Raw genomic sequence first — 27,086 nt, 5'->3', positions numbered from 1 at the left:
TAAAAGGTTTTATTCAGGAAGATTAAACTGAGTTTGATTAGACTGAAGAGCACACAAAATACACATTTCTTCAATACATGTAGAAAAAAAGACTAGGCTTTTCTTGACTGTAGCAGATGAGCATATAAGCGCGCTGTTGGAAAGGCTCCTGCCCGCACGCCATTCTGGTCCCCTAGCGCCCCACCCCACCCCACACACAGGGGTTCAAATGCTAAACAATTAAACTGCAGTCTAACTCGAAATCTATAAGCTTTTTCTGGGCTGCCCAAAACTTTTTTTTTCCTAGCTTCTGGTGTACTATAATGCAAAAATGATGTTGCCTTGCAATGTAAGTAATTTGACCACTTACCTCAGAGTAAGCAAGAGTGATATGTTCATATATTCCCTGGTGGTGATGAATGGCATCTTCTAGGTCCTGCAGCTCTGAGGGAAGGTCTACCTCACCGCAAGCTTTACACCATGAATCCACGTTGCTCATATACTTGGAAGGTTAAAAAAAAGATTATTTCTATCAATGACAATTTATATTGAAAAGTGGACATTTTTTAACACGGTTTTGAAAATTAGGGGAGTTGACGGAGAACCTAAGAATGTAACATGGTTGCCTCCATTTCAAATGGCATCCTCAACTCACATGAGACTCCTGGACTCCATTCCCAGAGTGGGTTTCAGCAGGACTGGGGCGAGTCCCAGGAATCCGCATTTCAGATGAATGCCTCAACTGACTGCTGCCCAGGTCTGGGTGTGCCCCTGGAACAATGCAGCCCTGTTTTGGGCTTTCTGGTAAATTTTCCCAATCCACCTTTGAATCCACGTTTCTAACTGCCCTGTACTCCTAGCAAGGGAGGACAGAAAGATGACACCCCCACATGCCCCTTAACTAGGGTTCAACAGCAGGATGCTCCTTCTCCTTGCAGCTACTTGTCACCCTTACTCCTTTCCTTTTACATTGAGATGTAATGAAAAGGTTCCAGATATCTAAAAATCATTTATCAGAAATAAGGAAAAGCAGCCAGTCCATTCCGCTACTGTTTCAAAAGGAAATTGACACCAGAATTAAAAGGAGACCAAGAAAAAAGGGCCTGAACTTCTCTGTGACTCTTAGGAAAGGCTTAAGGAGGCAGAGGCATCATTCCCATCCTTCCCAATTTGCACGGAAATGAGAAAAGCCTGAGCCATGCGAACAGCTCTGCGGCTTCCATCCCAATCCTGGTTCAATCTCCTCCACTGCCACCCTCCACCTCCAGGATCAACAGTCCTGCGGCTGCCATCCCAATCCTGGTTGAATCTCCTCCACTGCCACCCTCCATCTCCAGGATCATCAACAGTCCTGCGGCTGCCATCCCTATCCTGGCTCAATCTCCTCCACTGCCACCCATCTTCGGGATGCATCAATGGCTGAGAAATCACTGCCAAATTTCCTAGGGAGATCCTATCAAAATCCATCACAGTTAAGAGTGAAAGGCAAGTGCAGAAGGCCCAGTTAAAAAAGCTAATTCAATTACACCAAACAGACATCAACACATTTCCCTTGGTTTTAACCTCTTTATTCCTGTTCCTCACACATCTATTTACTTAGCAGGGAATGCAGAGGATGACTATTGAAATGCAATACTCGACTGGCCAGAAAAAAAATGTGCTATAATTCCCTTCAAATATAGTAAGAACAAACTCTCAGTTCATTCTTAGGATATTAAAATAGACAAGTCAACCAAATAATAACTGTTTATGAAAATCCTTTTATTACTGAGTGCAGAAAAGTATCTATGCAGACCTTAGGGCTTGAGGCCAATTCACATGGCATTAGTGTCAACTGAGTATTTCTTGGGTGGCATGTTCTATAAATGTCAATTTGGTCAGGTCAGATGACTGTCACTATTTCCGAGCTCTATTTCTCTCTATCATCTTCCCTTATTGCATTTAATACCAATTATTAAATTATTGTGTTTTTCAAACACAAATTGATTGAGGTTAACCATCGTCATTAATAAATCATCAGGTCTAAGTCAGCAATTAAGTGCTCCGGGACAATGGCCACTGCAGAACATTCAAAACCAAGAGGAGCTGCAACATGTTCTTAAGATCAAAACGCTTCTGACAAAACACGGTGGAAACACATTTCAGTTATATAATACTTCACAATTTAATCAACAGAAGCATCAGACTAACATATCACTGTATCAAAATCACTACAGTATATTCGACTCCAATTTTTGAAGGAACAACCAATAAAGATAAAAACATTCAAGAAGTTTTACATACTCCCGTAATTAGAACTAACTTATAATTTCTTAAAGTATCCTGAGAGGGCACTGATTATACTTCTCTGAAAAAATACAGCCAGGGAAGGATGGTGTGTTACATGAAAACCTGTGGACAAAGGATTCTGCCTTTTTTCTGGGTTAGTAACAGCCCAGTGATAGAAATAATCCTTGCAAGGCCAGGCGCGGTGGCTCACGCCTGTAATCCCAGCACTTCAGGCGGCCGAGGCAGGCGGATCATGAGGTCAGGAGATTGAGACCATCCTGGCTAACACAATGAAACCCCATCTCTACTAAAAATACAAAAAATTAGCCTGGCGAGGTGGTGGGTTCCTGTAGTCCCAGCTACTCGGGAGGCTGAGGCAGGAGAATGGCGTGAACCCGGGAGACGGAGCTTACAGTGAGCCGAGACTGCGCTACTGCACTGCAGTCTGGGCGACAGAGCGAGACTGTGACTCAAAAAAAGAAAAGAAAAGAAATAATCCTAGCCATGGTTTTACAGAGGGTTTTGCACAGCATCATTTTTCTGTTCTTTATTTCTAAGACACAACCCTAAACTCCACAGAGCAAGCTCTAGGCCTGATTGTTTTCTGAAAGGCTGAATGCCCAGAGGGTCTGAAACCAACAGCACCAGCACAACAATCCCCATTCAGAGATTCATGGAACAGGGAACAGGGTGTCAACAGGCATTCCACAAAGAAAAGGCATTCTGAGGTCAAGTTTGGTGTCGAAATTCAACAGGTACCTTCATAACAGAACCTCATAGAAAAGCTTCTAATATGGTAATATCACACGAGGGGGGACCTTGCACTTCCCTCACTCTGATACACATATACACACATACCTGCTACCATCCAGAGAAACCCAGGTTGGGACTGCAACGCTGGGGGAACATGTCTAGCACAGAGCCTGACACTTAGGTGAGAAGGACAGAAGGTATCTACTGCAGTCTAATGAGATCAGAGCAGCTGGCTTAGTATCTGATGCTTTAAGTGCTCCGTAAATCAAAATATGTGAATACAAAGCATCTGGTGGACTGGGGGTGAAGGCCGGAGAGTGCGAGAGAATGAAATGTTGCTCTGTCAATTCAGATCAGGAGCCTACTTCAGATCTGGGGATCCTGAAGCTGAGCAGAATGGTGGTATTAAGCAAGTGTTGCTGAATAAACGATGAAGGAAGCCTGGATCACCCAGTTTGCAAAACAGAGGCAAGCAGAGGAGGGAACAGTGATTCATATACACGGCTTTAAGAGGAGACCTTGGATAAATAATTAACAGATTGCTTTCCCTAAGCATTTACTCTACTACTCTCCGTCTGCTCAGAGGGCGCCTGCCATCTGGGAGCCGCTCATTTCTTCTGCCAGTTCTGGGTCCCACCAACCAGAGCTGGGATCCTCGAAGCTAGGGAACTGCACTCCCATCCACCTCTCACCCCCGCCACCTCTTGATGGAGCCTCAGCTGAGCACAGGCACTAAGCTGGACGTAGGAGACAAAGAGATGGAAATTTCCTAGATTTAGAACTTGCGTCTATGTCATGTTTATTATAAATTTAATTCTAAAAATATTTATGGGAAGTGAACTTTTATAAGAATATTAATGCAATTGTGAAATAAAGTTTGTTATTATGTCAGGAACTGAAAGACCCAGCCACAGACCTCAGCGAAAGTTCTAGCTTTGGAAACATGGCCAAATTGTTCCCCATATGGATTATTAGGACAGTAATACTACAGTCTCATCTACTCCACTGGGCTGACTGAAGGATGAAATGAGATTTCGTGTTAAAGAGCTCTCTAAATATTAAAGAACTATACAAACACTGTTACTTTATTTTCAGTTATTATCAAAGCACAGAAGGCCTAGTCCTAGATGAATGAAGGTGTTCGGCAGACGTGCGGCCCACTCCGTAGGTAAGCCTCTACAAGCACTACCCGAGTGGACAGAAATGTGTACCTGTGCTGTCAAGTACAGTAGCCACTGGCCACGTGTTGCTCCCAATACAGTGAATAAGCAACTATTATTTTAATTTAATTCTATTTTTTAAATGATTTTATCATCTTATTATTTAACTCTGAGTATCTCCAATAGCCACACGTGGTGACAGGCCATCACAATGGACAGTGCAGTCTGAGGTCACCGTAAAAGGAGATTTTAAGCTATAGCAAAATCAAGTCATTTTGTTTTATAAAAATGTAATTCTAATGGTATTTGCTGTGAAAGCTTCTTAATATAAAGGGTCTGTGCTGTGGATATAGCACATGACCAAGACAAGCGAAGACTGGAGCCCCTACGCAACATCTACCAGTAACAACATTAACACTGTGGTTGTGTGTCCATGTTTGTGAACGGATACTGTGATCCCACACCTTCACTGGAGATGAGGACACAAGACACACTGGCTGACACATCTATGGAAGTTATACCATCTATGAATCATTCTCATCTAGCTTTAACTTCAGAGTTATGTTTATAAAGCCACAGCAAACGCTAGCATAAGAACACCCATGGAGAGAGAGGGCAGGGCTGCACGGTGCAGCTAAGAGCTGTAATCCTTACAGAGAAGGCGGCTGCCATTAGTAAGCTCATTAACCATGGGGTCACATATTTGAGCCTTATGTCCCTCTAATCAGATTTAAATTCCACATGAACACTCTGGATGTGATTCAAAGAGGTGACTATGATGGAAACCTACTTAGGATGTCCAAGTTTCTGGTCCTTTCCAGACTGAGTTTATGAAAACAGCTTGAGCATAACTAGAAGGCAAACCATTTAAAAAGAGGGAACAACGTTGACCTATACTCGGGATTGCTATGTTGGGAAAAGAAAACCACTTTAGTGATAAGCATCAGAATTTCAAAGATCTTACTTTTCTTCAGTGGGGGGGATGAGACACAATTCATTTTTACTTGCAAGTAAGGACCATCTTTCTGAAGACGTCCTAATCTCTCAACTGTGCATTTCAGTTGTTTACATGCAGGCCTTGTTGCTTTGTTAAGGTCTGGAATACACGCTGGGCCCCTTCTTCATTAGATTACTGTCCCTTTGCTCGAATCTGGCTTCTTCTCTGGCCACCTTATATGCACTGAGACTTCAGGCTCCCTTCCGGTTTATGTGGCGTCCTATAAAATTCTGTTCGATAATGTGTTTGCCTAGTTTCATTTCCTTCAAATCCATAAATTACAGTCTTTCATTTTATCCAGATGAGAATACCCCAGGCTTTCAATTTTGCTGTATGTTTAAAATTGTTTATAATAAAACACTGGAAGGAAAATGCCCCATGGAATCCATGTTTCTAGATTATTTTCAGGCAGGTCACAGCAGCAATTAATCTCTGGGTTTATTTACAATTCTGAATCCCGTCATGTTTATGAAAGATGTTCCCTGTGCTATGCTTCAGCCTATCTAACATTCACCCACGCAGCTTGTCCTGCTTCAAATTCATTCATATCATCTTACTGCCAAATGATCAAGCGTATTGCTATTTTGTACAACGATAAGGATCGGAGATGGCTACAAGGTCATGAAGATGGTTCTATTTATGCTGAAGGAGCTCCTGTTACTTTAAAAAGTTGTTTTTGTGTGTGGGCTTTTGTCTTTTATCACAAAATTAGTCAAATGCATAAAGTTAGAAAATAGAAAAATCCTACCATTGAAACGCTCAGCTTTTACATGATACTATGAAGGTTTGCTTCTCTTTATATATCACTCAGCTTCCTCTCTTGCTTTATACTTTAAAGGTTTCTAGAGTTGAGATCACTGCTAATTAGTGTCTTGTGCAACATTCTGACTGCCCTGCCAAAATCCTAGGCAAGTTGGGGCCTCTATCTTCCTTTATTGACTTCTTCACTCTTCAACAGAGACTGTTTCTAGATTAAAGAGATACTATTTCCTTAAGAAGCATCCATGCAAATCCCTGAATGCAGTCTTTCCCCCAAAAATTAACCCTGAGGAAGATACACTGATGTTTCCCCTTTTTAAATTAAGCAACCGTTTTGCTCTTCCCCATCTTGAAAAGGTATTCACTGTGCTGCTCACCTTCCAATAATAAAGTCTGAGTCATGAGCAAATTCCTTCCATTTTGCTACTTTCAGAGTGTTTGTTTAAGCAAGTTTGCTTAAGTGGAGGTGTGGGGAGTGTTGGGGACGTATATTACCCATTACTTCTTAAACTAGAAATTTTGACACGGCACATCTGTCAGCAAATGAAGCCAAAGTCAGATGCCATGTAGCTAAGTTTGTAATTATGAAAGACACTGTCGATTGTGTACCCAAAAAAGCCATTTTCCTCCCTCACCCTTGCTGGCAGCACCTCCCTAAAGAGGCTAACACCAGATCCACCCTTTCCCCCACCCCTTGCAGCAAGGCATGGATGTGTACCCAAAGACCAGCCAATGGGAACTGAGGGGAAGTGTGCTGGGGGCGGGGCCTCTGGAAATGCTTCCCTTATAAGCTGGCAGGCAAAGACAGCTACAGCCATCCCTGTGGAGGGTGGGCGCTGTGGCTGAGGAGGAGCTGGTGCGTGGAGCTGAGGTGTGCTGCCCCGACTGTGAGGGGAGGCCCAGCAAGCCTGAGGGCGGCAGACACCACCCCTCCATAGCCGTGCAGCTGGAGGTGCCTATACCTTAGAACTTCGCAGTTTGTGAGAAAAGTAAACCCTTGACGTCTGTACCACTGATGAGCGTTCTGTTCCTTGCTGCCAAAGCATCCCAACTGGAGTAATAAAGCACTATCAACAAGGAATAAGAGGAAAGAAGAAGCCAGGAGAGGAGGGGAAGAGCAGAGCAGCTGCCACTTCTTAGTGCTTACTGTGCTGGGCACTGCGTGGGGCACCTAGCATCACATTTACATCAACAGTCCACTCAAGCAGGTACTTTTATTTCTACTTTACAAATGAGAAAACAAACCAGAGAGGCTAAGTCACTTACCTAAGGTTGCGCAGCAAGGACTAAGAGAGCTGGAATTCAAACTCAGGGCCGAGTGACTTCAGAGCTCACATGCGGAGCTCACAGTATGTGCTACACAAGAGTGCTCGCACACACACCAATATTCATGGAGGAAGAACTATTCTGGTTACCACCTCGTGGGCTGGGGGTTCGAGGCACTGACCTTTTCGGCCTTCTGGTGGAAAATGGAGGACATGTCCAGCAAGGTGCTCCGCTCATCCAGGGCTGCCGCAAATGCCTTCCACTCCTGCTCCAGCTGACTTGCGATCTGCCTGATCTGCTGCGAGGCATAGTGGCCAGACTCCACCAGGCGATTGGCCACCGACATGATGCGGTTTATATTTACATACACGTTCTGCAAAGTGGGCAGGAAAAGAGGGCTCCTCAGGGGAGAGCAAGTAAGGGTCTCCCTTCTAAGAAGCCCAGATACCACCTGCTGAAACACAGGCTTCTACCAGTGATCACATCTTTCCCAGGAGCATCACCTGATTTTATAATATTATACATATTTGCTCTCTAGATTTCCATAAACTTGAAGTATTGGTTTCCATTTCTATTTTTAAAACTGTAAAATTACAAATCAACTAGCTGAAAGGCATAATTGTTCAGCACAAAGCAATCAAATACACAAGTGGGTGCACACAAATATACTATTACTCACTTCTTGGCTTCAAATACTGAACAGGGTCCAGATGGCAAGCCTGCTGCCAGGCAGTCACGGAGAACTGAGGGACCCAGCGCTCTGGTTTTTAACTAGAACCCAGAAACCCAAAAACACATACCTAGCAACCAAAGGCTATTTGTGTGAAAGCAAGCTCTCCTTTCTACATACGCCCAAGTCATTTTTTTGGTGCCAACAGAAAATATTCTGTAAATAGATCCACCTTCTCTCAGGAATATGAATTGCAGTAAAAACACAACAATGCTATGCTCAAATTTTAAATAAAGCTTTTCTACTCTGTCAAAATTCCTATCTTCGAGTCTATCAGTTTATTTCAAAAACAGGGATTTTTAAAAACCCACCCTTTTTGCAGAATAAGCTCTCACTATGGAGTTTCCCTTCCCACCTCCAGTGTTCTTTAAGGCTCAGTAGCACATCGTGTGGTGTGGTGGATGGTGGGGGATTCAGACCTTCAGCAAATCTGAAGTTGCTGTTGTTCATGCATTTATTATTTCTGTGCACTGTTACCACCTCATCCCTCCCCGTGGGTCCCCCAAAATTGTAGCTACATCTTTGGCTCCTCTCAATGTTGCCCCAGTCTGATTTTCTGATCTATCCAAACTCCTCAATGTTTTCCCCCCTTCGCTCGCTTCCCACACAACCCCTCTGAGCCAAGCTCCCACTGCCTCGAACAGGGACCCCGCAACAGCCTCCTTCCTGTCCCTTGCTGCCTGCAGTCCCCCCAAGTCAGCGGCTGAAAGAACTCACTTGTTCATTCTTTCTTTGTATCTTCTTTTATTCATCCTTTCCCTCTATTTCTGACCCAAACCAGAACTTGGTGGAGTTGCCTCTGTCTGGAATTAGAACCACAGGACTCCAGCCTCAGGGTTACATCTCCGGGCTGCATCTGAAGGCTAGAATCAGCTAACAGACATCGCATGTCTGGAGTCGCAGAAAGAGGCTGCAACAGTCAAGCCATGCTCAGTGAGGTGACCTCTCTGGCTCGTGTGGCATTAATGCTCTAACTGGCATCCGGTAAATTAAAAGCAAGGCCTCCCATTCCCAAGTGCATTCTTTCTCTCTTTTCCTCCCTCCTAGTAAAGTGACAAGAAACTAGATTTGCTAATTTTGCTTTCTCTATATCCTTAAAGGAGAAAAACCAGTCCAACAGGTCTGTTAGGAAAAGGACAAGATGCGCTCTGTTCGGATCTGGAGAAGAGATGTCCCTTTGGATGGCTCTGTTGTGACAACCACTGACCCTACTCACCCATCCCTAGATTGTTACAGCTTCCTGTATTACTTTTATAGAAATACAGATTTTACTAGTCTATGTACGATGCTTTTTCCATCTCTCCATCACTTTTAGCACACATAACTCTACAGCCTGGACATAAATATGGTAATGTGCAACCTACACCTACATTCTTATCATCATAGTTTTTACAAATATCTGTTATAGTAGAACGTGCATAATTGTTGGTATCCCTTAATATGCTTTCTTTAAAAGCTGTTAACTTGGCATAATGGTATTTAGTATCCTTATTTTGTCAGAAATTGTGCAAAACACTACAGCGAGCAGAAGGCGCTGAAGGTTAAATACCCTTGCTCTGCATTATTAAACGTCACAGATACTAGGGATTCGCGGAGGTACTCAACACAAGGAGCAGGCCTGGTCCAGAAAGCTCCCCAGCAGGCGCCACCATCCCGGCACCGAGCTACCCACATGCACTGTATTACAAGTTTGACTTAGAAAAGTAACAGAAATATATTGTAGAAAATTAGAAAATATACTCAAACTCCCCCCCCAAAAATAGCTGTAACTCATACTTTTAAGTTTCTTACCTGCTTTAAGTGCATCTTTAATTATATTGATAACATCACTGGTAAGAATTAACATTTATACAGTACTTACTCCGTGTCAAGCAATATGTTTTGTAGTTTACATATACATGTAACACCATGGAAGGCAGGTATTACCCCCAGTTTACAGACTAGGAAACTAAGGCTCAAAGAGGTTAAACAGCCTTCCCAAGGTCACACGGCAAATAAGAAACTCAGAATTAAAAGCCTCTACATCCACAACCCATTTTCCGGTCTGCTACACTATGGTTCCTACTCCCTTGAGTCCTAAATCTGCCACTAATAAAGGTGAAGAAAGGGGGAAGAGAGAATATATTTTTCTGTTAATTTCTAGCACATATTTTAGTATTTCTAGTTTTTAAAGTATGTGGCATGACTGAATGGTCTCTTGCCAAAAGTTTCAGAAAATTCTAAAAAAAAGACAGCAGGCCGGGCGCGGTGGCTCAAGCCTGTAATCCCAGCACTTTGGGAGGCCGAGACGGGTGGATCACGAGGTCAGGAGATCGAGACCATCCTGGCTAACACAGTGAAACCCTGTCTCTACTAATAATACAAAAAAACTAGCCGGGCGAGGTGGCGGGCGCCTGTAGTCCCAGCTACTCGGGAGGCTGAGGCAGGAGAATGGCGTGAACCTGGGAGGCGGAGCTTGCAGTGAGCTGAGATCCGGCCACTGCACTCCAGTCCAGGCGACAGAGCGAGACTCCGCCTCAAAAAAAAAAAAAAAAAAAAAGACAGCAATTTTTTACAAAGAAATTTTTACCTATGCCCAAGTTTGATGATTCAAACCAGAAATCCTCTTACTTTAAATTCTAGAACAGATTTAAAACTTTCTGACGGCATTTATTACTAAAAATTATATTGTAAAATCTTATCTTTGAAACTACCTAAATTGTAGCACCTAGTTAACTATATTTTAATTAAATGGCATCTTACTGAATTAACTTAAACAAAAACCCTGTCTTGCTCTGTCACCCAAGCTGGAATGCAGTGGTGTTCCTGTTGCCTGCAACTCCTGGGCTCAAGTGATCCTCCAGCCTCAGCCTCCCAAATAGCTGGGACTACAAGCGTGCACCACTACACCCGGCTAATTTTTAAATTTTTTTTTAGAGATGGGGTCTTGCTGTGTTGCCCAGGCTGGTTCATATTGCTTTAATGCTCTACAACAAATGTTACAAGGTTTAAGAGTGGATAATCCTCACAAGGCTGGCTTAAAGTCCAAACCAAAACTCTTCGTCCCTGAAGAGGAAATTTCTAGAAGCTTCACAGACTACAGAATCAAGCAAATGTCCTATAGAACATATAGTTTTAGTAATATTAACTATAAAACTGTAACAGAAGTGCTACTCAAAATTCAGTGTTTTGGTTCGGTTTTGGTTTCTGTGATGTAGTCCTACAGTCGCCCCCTATCTGGCCTCTAAGATCCTGATGGAGTCACGACAGCCAAGAGTAGCAGATGTAACAACCTTAAAGAGGGCCAGGGGATCCCAGGGAAGGCTAAGAGCCAGACCCCAGTACTCCAGCTCAGCTCGGAAGGAAATCTCATGCCTCAGGAGAACTAGCAAGTGCCCTGAGGTCAGCAGCGGGTAACAGCAGCCAGCAAACTGACAGCACTCCGTCCGGGGGACCCATTGTGCCTCCCAGGAGCTTTGCTGGGGTCCCCATGGGCTCCTATGAGGCGGAGCACAGGAGCTGGCATCCGAAGTGTCTGTGGTGAACTAGCCAAGTCATCGGTTCAAGTTTCACTGGTTCGTCTGTTTGCTTGTTTTCATTTTTCTTTAAAACTTAAAATGTGGGGATACTGAGACAATGGAACCCTAGGGAACACCCTCCACGTGAAGGTCAGCTGCTAAAATCAACAGCCACTGAGGGCCCCTTGAGAGCCCCAGCCCAGCATCTGCCAAATGCCTCCCATTTGCTAAAACACTGTCACGTGGCAGGGTCCAGCTGTTCTGAGTGTCTTACCATACAGTTCATGGCAAAGTGATTGTGCTGCGTCTGGAGCTCCATGGCATGAGGGTGGCTGGTCCCAATCTCCGTGTAGCTGTTTAAAAACAGGCCTTTGTTGTGTGTGATCCAGTCAAACATCTACCGGAAGGAAAAAGACAACCTGGAATTACTCCAGAAAGAGAAACTGCTGCACAGGCCCATAGATGGCGCAGTACCAAGAAAGGGCAACTTCCTTCCCTGGACAACTTCAAGTGCTGTCTGACTCTCTCAGAAGAGTCTTTACTTCGGAGAACAAGTCAGCAGTTCTGAACTTGCAGGACCTACCAGAAAATCTTATCTGATGTGTTCCTCTTACAGAGAAGGAATTAAGAAGCAGATAAGTAAAGAGAGTTATTCTAATCCCCTGGGCTAATTAAAAACTCTGATCCTCTGACTCCCGGTCCTGTCTCCCTGCCACGCTGAACCACTTAATTTGCCACAATGAGCTTCAATTAAAGACCTGTTAGGGTGAAATTAGGAACTTACGGGTCTTTGGGTGGGTTCTGCTGTGCCCACAGGTTACTGACAGAAATATCAATGACTAAAAGATTACACTATTTAATCAAGAAGTACATAGACACCTGTGCAGATTGCAAACCCATAAAATTTACTGTAAAAATAAAACAGGCAGGAAAAACTAACAATAACATCTCCCTTAAGGTTCAATATAGATGTTACTTAGACAAGGATGTCAATTAAGACATTTGCAAATGAAAACATTTAAGAAAATATAGGTGATTGTCATCAATTAGCATTGCTACCATAACTTGAACCAGAATCCCAGGGACAGTAACCTGTTTTTCTAGTAATTGAAAGGAAGGTATTCCAGTGTCTTAGACAAGGTGCTACTTAAAACAAAAGAACATTGGCAGATACGTTAAAATCTTTGGTAACAAAAACACCGGATTGTCACCTTTCGAAAAGTCCTTTCACATCCAAGAATTCTAACGTGGATTTTCACTTTACAAAATATTCTCCTGTCCATGTAATATAAAATTCAGTGAGCTCAAATAAAACTTAGTGATTAATTCACCCAAGTTCATGGCTTGCAACACATAACTATGAATAAGTGCCCAGTTTTCACATTGCTAAGATTCAATTAGCCAGTAATTGATAAGGATTCACTTTGACCAGTTGGTCTGCCTGGCGCATAAGAATAAAGCATAAGACTAGGGGTCATTACTGACTATATTACTCAAAAACTGATACTTCTAACACATTACTCGTCTTGATTTTAAAAACATACTCAATAGATTGGAACGGTGTTCTGTCAATAACATAACCCTGTGAAATTTTCACTTCTTTTTCTTTTTTTTTTTTTTTTAAGACAGAGTCTCACTCTGTCACCCAGGCCGAAATGCAGTGGCACGATCTTGGCTCACTGCAACCTCTGCCTCATGGGTTCAAGCGATTCTCCTGCCTCAGCCTCCTGAGTAGCTGGGATTACAGGGGTGTGCCACCACACCCAGCTAATTTTTGTGTTTTTAGTAGAGACAGGGTTTCACTATTTTGGCCAGACTGGTCTCAAACTCCTGACCTCAGCTAATCAGCCCACCTCGGCCTCACAAAGGGCTGGGATTACAGGCGTGAGCCACCAAGCATGGCCGAAATGTTCACTCTTTTAAGTGAAAATATCATTCCTATCTTACAGGCATCCTAGACCAAAGCATAAGTAATTTGAACTCAAATTTTCTAAAACAGCACTGCATTGCACAATAAGTAAAACTGGAAAACGGATTTCAGTGCCGTTTCTGAAATGACCCTCACTGGTTTGGAGCACACACGGTGAGTGTAGCCTTACCATTCTCCACCTTTTCTCTTTCCTTCCACCCGAACCCACCAGCACTGGCTTCCCCCATGTCCACTGAGGCATTAGCCTCCCCGTCTTTACCTTCTCAGCATCCTGTTCAAACAGCCTCAGCTGGAAGCACTGGTCCAGCTTCAGCTTCCTCACATGCCACATCTGGTGCAGATGCTGCCGTGTCGAGTGCAGCCGGTCCAGCATGGTGGACACCTTGGGCAAGAGGTTCTGCAGGTCCGCATTGCCTGAGCCTGAGTTCTTTTTGGGAAAGCTTTCACTGCTCTGTATCCTCTGAAGCAGCTTCTGTCCCTCCAAATCCAGGTCCTCGATGGGGGCCTTAATCACCTTCTTCTTCAGCTGAGAATGTTCCTCGATCATATTCCGAGCCCCCTCTAAATCCTGAGGCAGCTCCTTCTTAGCTAGGATGTCCTGAAGTTCCTCCAGCCGAGACAGCATGTGGGTTGCATTGCTAATGTAGTCTTCAAAAGCAACTCTGATTTCAATCCATTCTTCGTGGTTGTATTCCAGGCAGCCATCAAACTCAGGAGTTAGCTGAGAAGGATCAACTACTTTGGTAAGGCCTTCTAAAGAGACCATATTTGTCTTAAGGGAAAAAAAATCACGTATGAGAAGATGAACCAATTTTATATAGTTTTAACATAATGCAATTTGCAATGCTCAGTCACAGGTTTTCAAAGTTAATCTTTTTATAGAAAACAACATACCTGGTTCTGGCCCCATAAAAATAAATGTAGATGAAAGAAGCATTATCAGTACAATGAAAGACAAATCCATTACAGCAACACATGTATGTCAGTTGGAATACCTAAAATTGTAGAATCGTGTATTTCATGAGAGCTAAAGAAATGAGATTTCTTTCCAAGAAGGTGGAGATTAACCCACTATAACAGACACATTAAACCAGGAAACAGGTTAAATTGCAAGTTCAGAGCAAACAATGCGAAATTTCACTTACATCAATGCATTCTTCTACCCATTGTTTTTCATCCAAGCCAGAAACTCTGTGGAGGTTTTCTACTACTTGCTATTACACAAACGTCTTGCTCATGGGCATCAAAACCCTTTTAAGCACAACGTCACTCTAAATTCAATTACATGTGGGCTGCCTATTAAATGACGAATGCTGCTCCAACCAGACCACCCTGTCATTCGTCTTGCCTAAGCCTAACCCCACTGCCCATCAAATAACAGATGATGGGATATGAATGAGTTTACAAAAATTTAGAAAATATTCAAGAGTTGGCAAGAAAGCTGGCAGAGGCTCATTTGACAGAGCTAAGGACAGAGGCAATGCTTTATTCATTGCAATAATCTGCTGTGATTCTGAACAGTCCTAGAGTTGTATATAATCTGTACTACACTGCAACTTAACAGTGACAAAGTTTTAGTCAATTACAATCTAAGCAAAAATCTTTATATATTATTATTATTATTTTTTGAAATGGAGTCTTGCTCTGTCACCCAGGCTGGCATGCAGTGGTGCGATCTCAACTCACTGCAACCACTGCCTCCCAGGTTCAAGCGATCTCCTGCCTCAACCTTCTGAGTAGCTGGGACTACAGGCGCCCACCACCACGCCAGGCTAATTTTTTTGTATTTTTAGTAGAGACGGGGTTTCACCGTGTTGGTCACACTGGTCTCGAACTCCTGACCTCAAATGATCCACCCACCTCAGCCTCTCAAAGTGCTGGGATTACAGGCATGAGACATCACGCCATTTAAAAAAAAAAAAAAAAAAAAGACAGGGTCTTGCTCTGTCTTCCAGACTGGAGTATGGCGATCACTGCACACTGTAAAGCTTGAGATAGAGTTTTGCTCTTGTTGCCCATGCTAGAGTGCGGTGGCGCAACCTCACCTCACTGCAACCTCTGCCTTCCGATTTCAAGCGATTCTCCTGCCTCAGCCTCCCGAGTAGCTGGGATTACAGGTGACTGCCACCATGCCCAGCATATTTTTGTATTTTTAGTAGAGACGGGGCTTCACCATGTTGGCCAGGTTGTCTGGAACTCCTGACCTTGTGATCCGCCCGCCTTGGCCTCCCAAAGTGCTGGGATTACAGGTGTGAGCCACCGTGCCCGGCCACACCTGGCTAATTTTTAAAACAAAATATAGAGACAGGCTCTCGCTAACTTTCTCAGGCTGGACTCGAACTCCCAGCCTCAAACAGTCCTCCTCCCTTAGCCTCTCAAAGTGTTGGGAACATAGGCATAAGCCACTGTGCCTGGCCTCAGCAAGAAATCTTAACCTCACCTTATTATAGTGTGAAGCAGATTAATATTAATATGCCTCAAGGAAAACATGGGGGAAGGGGGGATGATTAAATGCAAAGACAAAGGTGAAGGAGAAAGAGTTGTGACCTAGAACCAAAAGAGAAAACAAAGAAGGGCTGGTTTGGCATGCTGGTTGGCAAAAGAAACAGCAGAAGGCAGCAGAGCTAGAAAGAGGGATGACTCCTGATCCAGCACTTCTGCCTATAATCCTACCATAGGCCCATTCCTCTCTCGTTTGCTGGACTTTTTTTTTTTTTTTTTTGAGACAGAGTCTTGCTCTGTCGCCCAGGCTGGAGTGCAGTGGCACAATCTCGGCTCACTGCAAGCTCTGCCTCCTGGGTACACGCCATTCTCCTGCCTCAGTCTCCCAAGTAGCTGGGACTACAGGCGCCCACCACCACGCCCAGCTGATTTTTTGTATTATTAGTAGAGACAGGGTTTCACTGTGTTAGCCAGGATAGTCTTGATCTCCTGACCTCGTGATCCACCCACCTCAGCCTCCCAAAGTGCTGGGATTACAGGCGTGAGCCACCACACCCGGTCCTGCTGAACTTTTAATAATCTCCACAGAGGCAATCACTGGGGACAGAGAGAGACGTGTAACAAGTTCCATAGAAAAACTGGTGCCTTTAAGAGCCCAGAGGGAGAGATCAAAACTAGACTGGAAAAACCTGTATGAATTGTATTGCCAGACCATTATTTTTACTTAAAACACTTAAAATTAAATACAACGCACTTTCAATTCTGCATCAAGAAAATAATTAACGCCCAATAAACTGTCCTCCGAAATTATTTCCTATTCTCTATGAAGAAAAAGGCTTACTGGGTTCATCTTTCTGATGGAGTGTAGTAAACCTCCGGAGTAGTTTCAAATTTAAAACTAAGTTCAGATATCGGATAGAAAAATGAGCACTATGGAAAGAATTAAAAAATCCAAGTAATATACCTGTGCAAACACTTTGAAAAGTATAGCATTATAACCTAAAGATTAAGTATTAACACTGTCTGATGTTTAATATTATTACTACTGTTTACCTTAAAATATATGAATACATCCACTGAAACCTAACATTTGAGCAGATTTGCCAGAGGAAGCGTTCAACCAAAAACCATAGCTTCTTATTAGAAAATATTAAAATCTTATTCCAAATGGAGCAAGAATCAAGTTTCAAGCCGGCAGGAAGACTTTCCTCCCATAACCATCTCATTAAACTAACTGCACCGAAGGCCCTGTCAGAACCTTGGTAGCTTAAGGAGAGGAGGTTACAGTGGGAAGGAGAATAATTAGTGGGCTGAGGGTTTGGTTTTGTTTTGACCACTGAAAGATGGCAATCTTCCATGCCTAACTGAATTCAGGACTCTGCACAGTTTTTAACACACTACCTCCATTTTCAGAAATCAGAGGCCTAATACATGCATTCTCTCCATTATCCATTACAGGTTGAGACTTAGGGACTCTGAAGTTGGGCATTTATCCGTAACATTCCCTCATCTCCAGGGCTGAGGCAAGGAGAATGAATCTGTAACCATGCAAAGCCACTGTGCTGCCTGGTAAAGCTGTTTGTCAAGTGAAACCCAAGGCAGCAAGCAAGCTTCTCTGCCAAGGCCTCACAACTCAACGGCCCATCACCCAATCCAAGGGAACTGAAACCTAAGTCCATGTGGGTAAAACAATTCACTTGGAAAATGAACGTAGCTCTGTCGTTTCATGCAATAACTAATTTTACGTATCATGTGTTCATAAGATATGCAGCTCCTGTTTAATACGTGGTTTAAAAAAAAAAAATCATTAGCCTCAACAGCTTTTAGTAAACCACACCAACTTGTTCAGTGGGTCTAGCCACACAGGGGAAGTTACCTCAAACTCAAATTTAGAACTGCCAAAATTAGTCCTCTGTTTCTGCCAGAAGTTGTCTGGCTTGATGATCAGGGCCACGTGGATGCAGCAGGGGAAGGACTCCTGCAGGATCTTCAGCAGGGGCTTGATGGAGTCCCACTTGGACCCGCGCATGTCCACGATCACTGTGAAGCCACGCTTGCAGACCTCCTCGCTGCGGAGAAAGAAAACATGGCTGAAGACGGGGTGCATCTCTTGTCACTGTGTCTGCTCAGAGTCCCACTGGGTGCCACAGACCCAGCTTCCCTCTCCTGCCAGACGTGTGCAGAGGCACGGGAGGGAGCACACTATGCTCAGCTCCTTCCCGTCCCTCCCTTGTACCATAAAGGAAGAGACTCAGGCTACACATGCTTCGTGTTCAACCTGCAAAACCTGTTAAGATTTCAATTTTTTATTAATGGTTTTGCATCTTGTCTTCTTTTCAGGAAAACAATGGTCACCATGCCCATTTCTCTTGACCTTGGTGCATTAACTGATTACATGAACTCCTCCAGTCACTCCGGCGGGCAAAGGTCTCCAGGAGCATCGGGCAGGTACAAAACCCTGACAGCCTGCAAAACCCAGACTCGGGACAGTCTGAGACCTGTGGACAGCAGTTACCCCCAGGACTCCCAGCACCCCAGGTGCTGAAAATGATCCCCCACCAGCATGGCTGGCAATAGTGAGAGCTTTCTTATGTTCCATTTTATTCCCTTTACCCTATCCCTGGCCCTGAAGCTGTCTCAGTGGTTTTCCATACCCTCCACCCGTCCCTGGGAGTTCTTGGCACCCTTCTGGCAGGCTCTGTGGTTTTAATCTAGTTCCACAACTGTACTAAGCCTTTATCTGGTAGCAATGCTGGCTAACACTGCTGGCCTCTGACATACATCAAGGCAGTGCTAGGAGTCACCATACTCTTCCTCTCCACATTATTGCACTTAAAAAAAAAAAAAGTGCCAGCTTCTAATTTTATTAAATCTCAACTACTGGCTACATGGAAAACACATAAAATGCAAATCCGCAATAAAGAATGAGCAACAAGAGTCAAGGTGTCCTTAAAAACAGGTGAAAAAAATACTTAGTCTCACTTGGTTACAACTTCAGTGATACAAGCTTCCAAATGGCCCCACAGCTAAGGAACAACTGCAACCCTCACTGTTACTTACAGAGGGGTCTCTGACAGTCCACGCAGGCTGTTGATGCCTGCAACAGACAGTAACCAGGCAACGAGTGCCTGCAAGGTCTTTTTCGGAAATATACCTAGGACCTTATGGTACTCAATACGCATATGTGGTTTTCCCCAAACATAAATGTACCTTAGGGTAGAAAAGACATTTGACATTTTTCTGCTTTGGATAATTACCTCCCCCCCCCCAAAAAAAACTAGCCTAAATTAAAAACCTGGAAAACTAATTGCTATCATTAAGTAATGCAAACAAAATTGATTCAAAATTAAAACCAATTTCATGCTGTTACATGGCTCACTCCCCAATATTGCGCCCCTTCCCCCCCAATTAACTCACACTTACACACCCCATTCCCTTCTATATCTTGATTCAGACTATCAGAGTAACTAGTTTTCCATGTTTTACAAATGCAAAGTATATACGACATCTACATCAGTAAGAGGGTGCATCGCATAAACACCCCCCAAAAAATGGCTGTATGGTTAGAGTCCAGCAGTAGGACCCAATCAGAGGGTGGCTCACAGTCAGAGGAACACAGTGTTTAAAGCCAGGAGGAGAAAACAGACAGATCCAGCAGCCTAGTTTATCACCCAAATGTTGAAAACTGATTAGGAATGATGTGATGAACTTCTAATAACTATCCCATAGGGATGTAAATTAAAATGAGTTCAAATACCTCTCATGCCATCACTTCTCCTCCACATCCCAATTAGGTCCTGGGTTACAATCCAGGTAACATCACAGGCAGAAACATCACTTGTTTTCTGACCTCCTTCATGAAACCTAGAGGCAAATGGGACTCCCAGAAATGTCTCCTAAAGTCTCCTGTCATAGAAATTAAGCATTCTAGACTTTCTTGGGCTCTAATGGGGTTTGCAGTCTGGCCAGATTCCATTCCACAGAAACTCCAGGGCGCCGGAGGCACTGGGGCGAGGGCAGCCTAAGCAGGAAGAGGCAGGTGCCTGGAGGCCAAGAGCTCTGCAAAGGAAGCCTGTTGCCCTGTAAGGCATTCTACTCCAGAGGTACACCAAAGACAGGAGACTGTAAAACGGTGGCAATATGTTTTGCTTGTTTTACTAGTTGCTGTTTGGTAGACTGCACTGTAACCATCAGTCTTCACCATATCAAGATAAATTCCCTTGAAGCCTTTCTTTCTCTTAACATGGCCTTACACAGTATGCACATGAGCTACAAAGCCCCTCTACTTGAAAGCAGCTTAAAAGGAATCCTGAATGACTCCAGGCTTAACAACAGAACAACAAAACCAAAAGCTATGCTGAGCTTGCACAGTTGACAGGAGGATTCACCATTCACCTTCCTCCGTGATCAAACTGCTCCCACCAAGCGGCTTCCTAAGTAGTGAAAATGGCATATGAACTGGGCTGGGAGTGTACAGCATTTCAATCCATCTGTTTTTATCAAGTTAAAAGCCAGTCACCATGAAGACAGCAGTGACTTGTAAACATCCCCAAACCCGAGTCCTGTGGAGTCCTATTTATAAGCGCCTAATAAACAGCTGCCTACAGGAAAAAGGCCCCAAGCCCTTCCACCACCTAAGAGGCACTGTTCTTTGGGAAATGTGACTTATTAACCAGTTATTTTAGCATTTTTACCAAAGAGCCTCATGTTTATCTGTGAGATAAAGAAGATTTACATAAAATTAAGGTCCCTTCTCAACACAAGACCCTAGATGAAGAAAGTATCTTCTTATATGAGTATTTATGATTCAATTAAAAATCTTCATATCATTTCATTAGTAGACAACAAAGAGTAAGAGTGGTTTATCTATTAATATTTAACAACTATAAATCATTCTAAAGAAGGCAGAAGGTTCTAGAACATAATTAGTATTCAATACAATTCAAGTAATAAGAGAACAGCCATCTAGAGACATTCCGAGATTAATGTCGCCGTGCAGGACTTGCAATGACGGCAGCAAGAACTGCTGCTGCTTCTGATTTCTCCTGCACACTTTCAGTGGAAAGTTTCACTGCAAATGAATCTTATGAACTCACCTTGCTACTACAATTGTTTGTTTGTTTTTAAAAAAAAAAGGGGGGCAGGGAGGGGCGACTCCAGCAATAATACTCAAACTCCTCACAGCTGCTCAGGTCACGTTTATGCTGAACTGTGCGGGACACAGACAATCTAGAAGGCATGCAGAAGAAAACAACGTGATCTGCCTCTAGAAATCATGTCAAAAGGAAAGTAATTAAAGGAAAATAGAAGGGTGAATATGAAATCAGAAAATCATCGCACTATATCTGAGCAAGCTACTGCATGTCAAGCACCATGCACGATTACAGGAGTAATTTTACTCAATACTCACAATGATTCCAAAATGTACAGGTCATTATCACATTTTCAGATCAAGAAAGCAATGAAAATGAAGTGTCCCAGGTCACAGTCAGTCTGATTCTGAGGCCCATGTTCTCCCTTTACAGATGACACCAGCCCTGTGACTGTCTAGCTGAGGAATGGCCGGAGGGCTGCCTTCAAATCTGGGAAGCACGAGGGAGCACTGGATACAGCCAAAGGTCTCACAGGCCCCAAGACATACACACAAATGTATAGCTGGGTAGAAATGCCTTGTGTTCATACCACTCTACTACAACAAACAATCAGACTTACAAACTACACATAAGCAAACTCACGGGTCCAAAGAAATCCACATACCAGTAATTTGCTGATGATTTTTACAGACTGGTAAAATCTGTATCACATAATTTATTTGATTAAAACCAAACAGCGCTCCAGGCTGCTATGCACTCACTAGGGGTAGCACCTGCAGGACCCTGGGAGGGAAGGCCCAGAGAGGACTCACTTTGTGGCCACTTCTTTCAGTCTGGACTACACTGAAATCCTTCTCCATTATCACTCAGCAAATGCATCATTTACATGTTAATTCCACCTCTCTTATTTGCTCATTAATCAAGGACAAGCAAAATGGCATTTCTTGTGACTTGGGACTGTAGTTAATGCAAACGCAAACCTAGGCACTGACATGAAGTGACTGCTCAGTGGCTGGAGGGTCATCCTACACACACAAGTATTTTTGAGTGACATGATGTGATCTTTGAGATTTGTTATAAAATACATCAGGGGAATAATTAGAGAAAACCAAGATTGGCAAAATCTGATAAACGCTGAAGCTGGGTGATGGGTATACGTGTGTTCATGATATTATTCTTATTCTCTCCACTTTTGTGTATTCTCACAATTTCCCACAAAAAAGGTTTTGTTTTCTTTTTTTAAGTGGGTCATTCAGATTATCCAAAACGTGCTTGAACCAATTTTTATATCAATAAAATGAATAATTTTTAATATTTACTATTAACATAGGTTTCAAGACCAAAAAGCAAGTTGTCAAAGTTACCACTATATAGTATCCAAATTATGTCAGTTTTTAAAATCACTCAACTTTAGTTTTTATTAAACTATATGACAAGCATCATTTTGATTGGCAGTGATTTTTTTTTTTAGCACTGCTCTTTGTATTTCTTTTTCCATCATCACAGACCCAGCACATAGTAAAAGCTTAGTAAGTAGTAGTTTACACTCTATTTTTATTTATAAATGATAGTGAGTATAAATAACTTCTAAACTACTTCCCAACTCTAAGATTTCAGCAGGTCAGCTGCCCAAGAACTACCAGAAGAAGAAAGGGAAAACTTACTCCAGATAAGTAGGGCTCACTTAGTCGCTGATGCCACACGGTGATAGTTTTCTCATAAAGGATACTCTGACAGAAAACCCAAGAACTTCCCCGGCAAGTCAAACTATCAAGACCAAAAGCTGATTGCTGTCAGCCACAGCCAGCCCTGTTATGAAGGGGCATGGCTGCCTTGTCCCGCTGGTGTCAACCTATACAGGTTAAGAGTCCCGTGAACCACGTGCTGTGGCAGATCTATTACCTTTACCACAACCCTTGAAACCCATTATGCTGTTACTGAGAATGACATCATTCTCTTGCAACATGTTCCTTAAGGTCACTATCTAGCCTAGCCCATATTATGGCCGGTTTTCTCTCACCGTCCTCATTTAATCTCTTAGGAAACACCTCCTCTCACTCTACCATGGCTGCCACTGATGCCTTCAGTATGTGTCTTTCTGGAATAAAACAGACACCAGAGGACTCACCCTTTCCTCGTAGACAGGCACCCCTCCAACCTGCAACACACACCAAATCTCCTATTCCAGGCATGACCGTATCCTTAGATTATATCAGAGTGGTATTATGTTTTCCAGAATATAACTGGAATAATTAAATGGAGATATTCATTGTTATGATCTGGCTCTGTGTCCCCACCCAAATCTCATGTTGAACTGTAATCCCCAGTGTTGGAGGCGGGACTGGTGGGAGGTAACTGGATCACGAGGGTGGTTTCTAATGGTTTAGCACCATCCCCCTAGTGCTGTCCCCTGATGGAGTTCTCATGAGACCTGGTTGTTTAAAAGTGTGTGGCACCTCCCCGCCTACCCCCACCCTCTGCCTCCCGCTCCAACCATGTGAGGATGTGCGTGCTTCCCCTTTGCCTTCTGCCATGATGATAAGTTTCCTGAGGTCTCCCTAGCCATTAAACCAATTAAACCTCTTTTCTTTATAAATTACCCAGTCCCAAACATTTCTTAATAGCAGTGTGAGAAAGAACTAATACATTAATATAGGGAGGAAATTTCCTCCACCAGTTGTCAGCTAGATCTACAAATAAAACTCGAGTAATATATAGAATACATTCCCAGAGAATCCCAGAAACAGATTCTAAATTCCTCAAGTATACACACAGGCCAACTACTAGTAACTCACGACTCCCCACTTTCGGACTCTCCAGAAAAAACAACATTGCTTGTTCTTGGTGTTCTTTGGCATCTATGCTAAAAATTCCCATTACCAATGGAGTCTCAATTTTGACAGAGATTCCCAAATGTATGCCGAATATATAGCTAATAAGGATTTTTAATGCCCCACAAACTTCATGCCACATATCAACAGACTATTTTTAAAGAACTAACGTTTGCCAAGAAGGCAGAAATGCATTATCAAAAGCAGCACCCAATTCTCATCACCCAGGCCTCTGTGTCACGGTATTAGAATCATCAATGATGGCTTTCTAACTCAGGCACCACATCCTGAAATCCCAGCTGAGTATCCCGGATCCACCTGTCAACACACACAAAGCTCTTCACAACAAAACACCTACCTTCACGTCTCTGCTCCCCAAAAGGTTTTACACTAGACAATAATGGTCACAAAATGGTTATAAAGAGAAAGATAATGATTTTCATTTTATACTCCTTTGCCTGGAATTCAGGCTACCATTTAGCTGATTTCTAATGAGTACGGCACCACCTCTCTTGTAAATGTGACATCAGGGACAAGCACAAGCCACACAGAACTTACCTGGGAATACAGGCTAGATAGGAAATGAGTCTCCTGAGATCCTCCTGTCGTATTCTGTCATGATTGCTGCGGGCTGGAAACGTTAAAATGGGACCTCCACGTTTATCTCTACCACCTAAAAAACAAACATTAGGAACACGCTTAGAAGGAAACAATACGGTAAGACAGAAATCCTGTTATCATTCATTCACTCTGTCAAAATTCTTCCTCAAGCAACTACACAAATTTGCACAGGGCAGAAGTCCTTGCTCCACCCGAGGCACGGTGGGGACGTGTCATCCCTTCAGGGGGTCTCGCAGGAGAAAATGTCTGCGCTCTGCAGGCCACATGGAAGGTACCACACATAGCCTTGTCTTTTTCGTCCAATGTTTTGGGAAAAACTCCTTTCTTCAGTTTTTATGTTTTGGACAGAATAGAAAGTTGTCACGTTCATGTGTTTCACTCACCTCAGACAACCACCTCCCTCACACCTGCCCTCTAAGTCAGTCTCCCCCACATTTTTCCCCACTGCCCCGCATTCAAAGCTCTTTCTTTCCTATCAACAAAATAGGTCTAAGTCTTGAAAGGAAAGCGAAAGGAACATTCTCCAAACTATGCTGATGACGACTTTATAATCTGGGATGGATGGCACCTGACCGTCACTGGTCCAGCTTTGTGTGGACCCATTATTTAGTTATCTAAATAACGGGTTCTCACACGGAACCACACACATGCATGTAACAGAACCACATGAGAATTTTAAAGCCAATTAGCTTAAGGATTTGAGAAACATTCTATGACACACTAAGAGTACACATCTCAGAATATGTGGCTTTGACAGACAGGCAGGCAGAAAGATTTCTTGTTAACATATACAACCCTAATGAAGTCAGTTTGGTATCACTAAACACTTGTGGTGAAATTGTCACATTTATTTTATTACTTCCTTCGGGGTTGTCAGGAAAACAGAGAAAGAAAATTTAGCCTTTTCAAGTGGATCCTTCATTTAGTTTTAGAACTCTAATGATCTCTCTTCAGGAGACTGCAAAATTCAAGTCACAATACAAAACTCTTAATTATTTTCTGTGCACCAAAAATCATCAGCAGAGGTAAAATGAGAAAGCAAGCAAGCAAATAAAAAAACAACAGAAGATTCTTTCCTTTTAGAGAAGGCCAAAAAACATACAGCAGAAGATGATGGTATTTTAAAAACATATTTTACCAATATGGTTTTCATAACTTCAGAGGAATTATGTACTCATTCTAAATAACAATGAAACTTCATTTTGATTGGGAATACTTAAGGCAATCCACATATATTGTTCAGTCATGTAATCTAGAAACGCCTTAAATTATTTTTAAATCCATTAATTTAGGTATTATATGGGAACAACAATCACAGGTACCAACAGATCCAGGTAGGGCATCCCGTGCTCTACATACACTTTCTGATGTGATTTTACAATGACTCTGTTAAGTGGTTTTGTCACTCCAGTCTTACAAAGATACTGAGGCTCCAAAAGCTTAAATAAAGACGAAGGAACTGTACAACATTGTCATCGCTAGGTCTTCGCCCAGACAAAAAAAAATGGTATGATCTTTCTAACTACTGGCTGTAGTTCTTTTTTAGTAGTAAAAATGTTATAGGGATAACTAAATAACGGGCTCCTGGGCCTTTGAGAGGGCTAACATTTATGAATGAAAAGTACTATTAAAAGTGAGAAGCAGTACTGCTCATTATCAAGTGATCTTCTAAAACATCTGATATGATTTTTAGGGTAATATCAATAGCTCTAATTTTTTGGAATACCTCTTATCCCCAAGATAAAACAGATGAACAATTTCATTATTTTTCATTTCCCAATACCTTTCATTCTTTTCAAAAGAGTCAATCTCCTTGACTGAAATTATCATAGATTAACACATACTATAGAAACTTGAATTATTAAAAATATAGTACGTATTATTTAAATTAAAACATTCCCCTCACTTTTGGTAAAGAGAAAGCTAGCATCTAACATTTTTTCTGGACCACAACTCTGCATTTTTAAAATGTGTTTGAAATGCAGCCTAATGTTTGATTCCATAGGGACCCACATTACACTCTCCTCCCTCCTGGGTCACCGTAGCTCACAAGTCAAGCAAGGCATGCTCCACCACGGCTGTGAGAAGCAGAATCCAAAATCTGCCAATCTAAGAAAGTTGCATGGGAAGTCAGTAGGTGTGCACAATGCGCATGGCCATTCTGATCACCCCAGACCTGAGAACTAAAGGCAGCTCTGTGCAGAAGTTTTGACAGTCTCTGCTACACTTTTTCAACTTTCAACTACAAAGATTTCTCCCAGGCTGGTAGCAATAGCTAGCAGTATCCTAAGACTTGCTAGCAAGTTCATCCGCTTAGGCGATGAGTCATGTCCTAAGAAAAGCTTATAGACACCTGAATCTGAATTTTAAGACAGAGGAAAAATTGTCACTTTTCCTTTTCCTAGAAAAGAACTTCAGAAAATTCACTGGGATATTGTTACAATTTTAGTAAGAATCTTTTCACATGCTAATCTCCCTGCTAAGGGTGCACCTTCTAATAGATGGTGTAACATGGTTAATGATCACTTTCTGCTGACTCCTCCTCAGGGAGGTATGAAGAAAAAATCTTAGAAAGGATGAAGTATAGTTCAGAGGAACATGCTCACTAAACCTCAAGGAGCTTAAAATCAACTAGACAGGTACCTGTTTAATTCTATTCCCCAAGATTTAGGTTGGTTTCCAACATCACAGGAAGTACCCAAATGAAAATAGCATCTGGGTATAAAGCAGAAAAGTCACAAATGCGAAGTTCTGTTCCTG

At 42.7% G+C, this 27,086-nt stretch overlaps 1 protein-coding gene across 4 annotated transcripts in view; it reads right to left on the bottom strand.

Moving 5' to 3' along the window:
* The window catches only part of TRIO (trio Rho guanine nucleotide exchange factor), a 371,755-nt gene that overhangs the window by 205,602 nt on the left and 139,067 nt on the right, over window positions 1-27,086 (bottom strand). For all 4 annotated transcript variants that reach the window (XM_033178811.1, XM_033178812.1, XM_033178814.1 and 1 more), the window contains exons 3-8: window positions 24,264-24,378; window positions 17,658-17,850; window positions 13,599-14,111; window positions 11,684-11,806; window positions 7,364-7,555; window positions 350-481 (exon numbers count right to left, since the gene is read on the bottom strand). In XM_033178811.1, the coding sequence (XP_033034702.1) occupies window positions 350-481; window positions 7,364-7,555; window positions 11,684-11,806; window positions 13,599-14,111; window positions 17,658-17,850; window positions 24,264-24,378 (1,268 nt within the window). The remainder of the gene's footprint in view (window positions 1-349; window positions 482-7,363; window positions 7,556-11,683; window positions 11,807-13,598; window positions 14,112-17,657; window positions 17,851-24,263; window positions 24,379-27,086) is intronic.

Source organism: Trachypithecus francoisi, unplaced genomic scaffold (genome assembly GCF_009764315.1).
Source record: "Trachypithecus francoisi isolate TF-2019V2 unplaced genomic scaffold, Tfra_2.0 Lachesis_group2, whole genome shotgun sequence".
Lineage (NCBI taxonomy): Eukaryota > Metazoa > Chordata > Mammalia > Primates > Cercopithecidae > Trachypithecus > Trachypithecus francoisi.
Note: the sequence above shows the minus strand (reverse complement) of the source record. Positions and strands in the feature narration are given on the sequence as shown.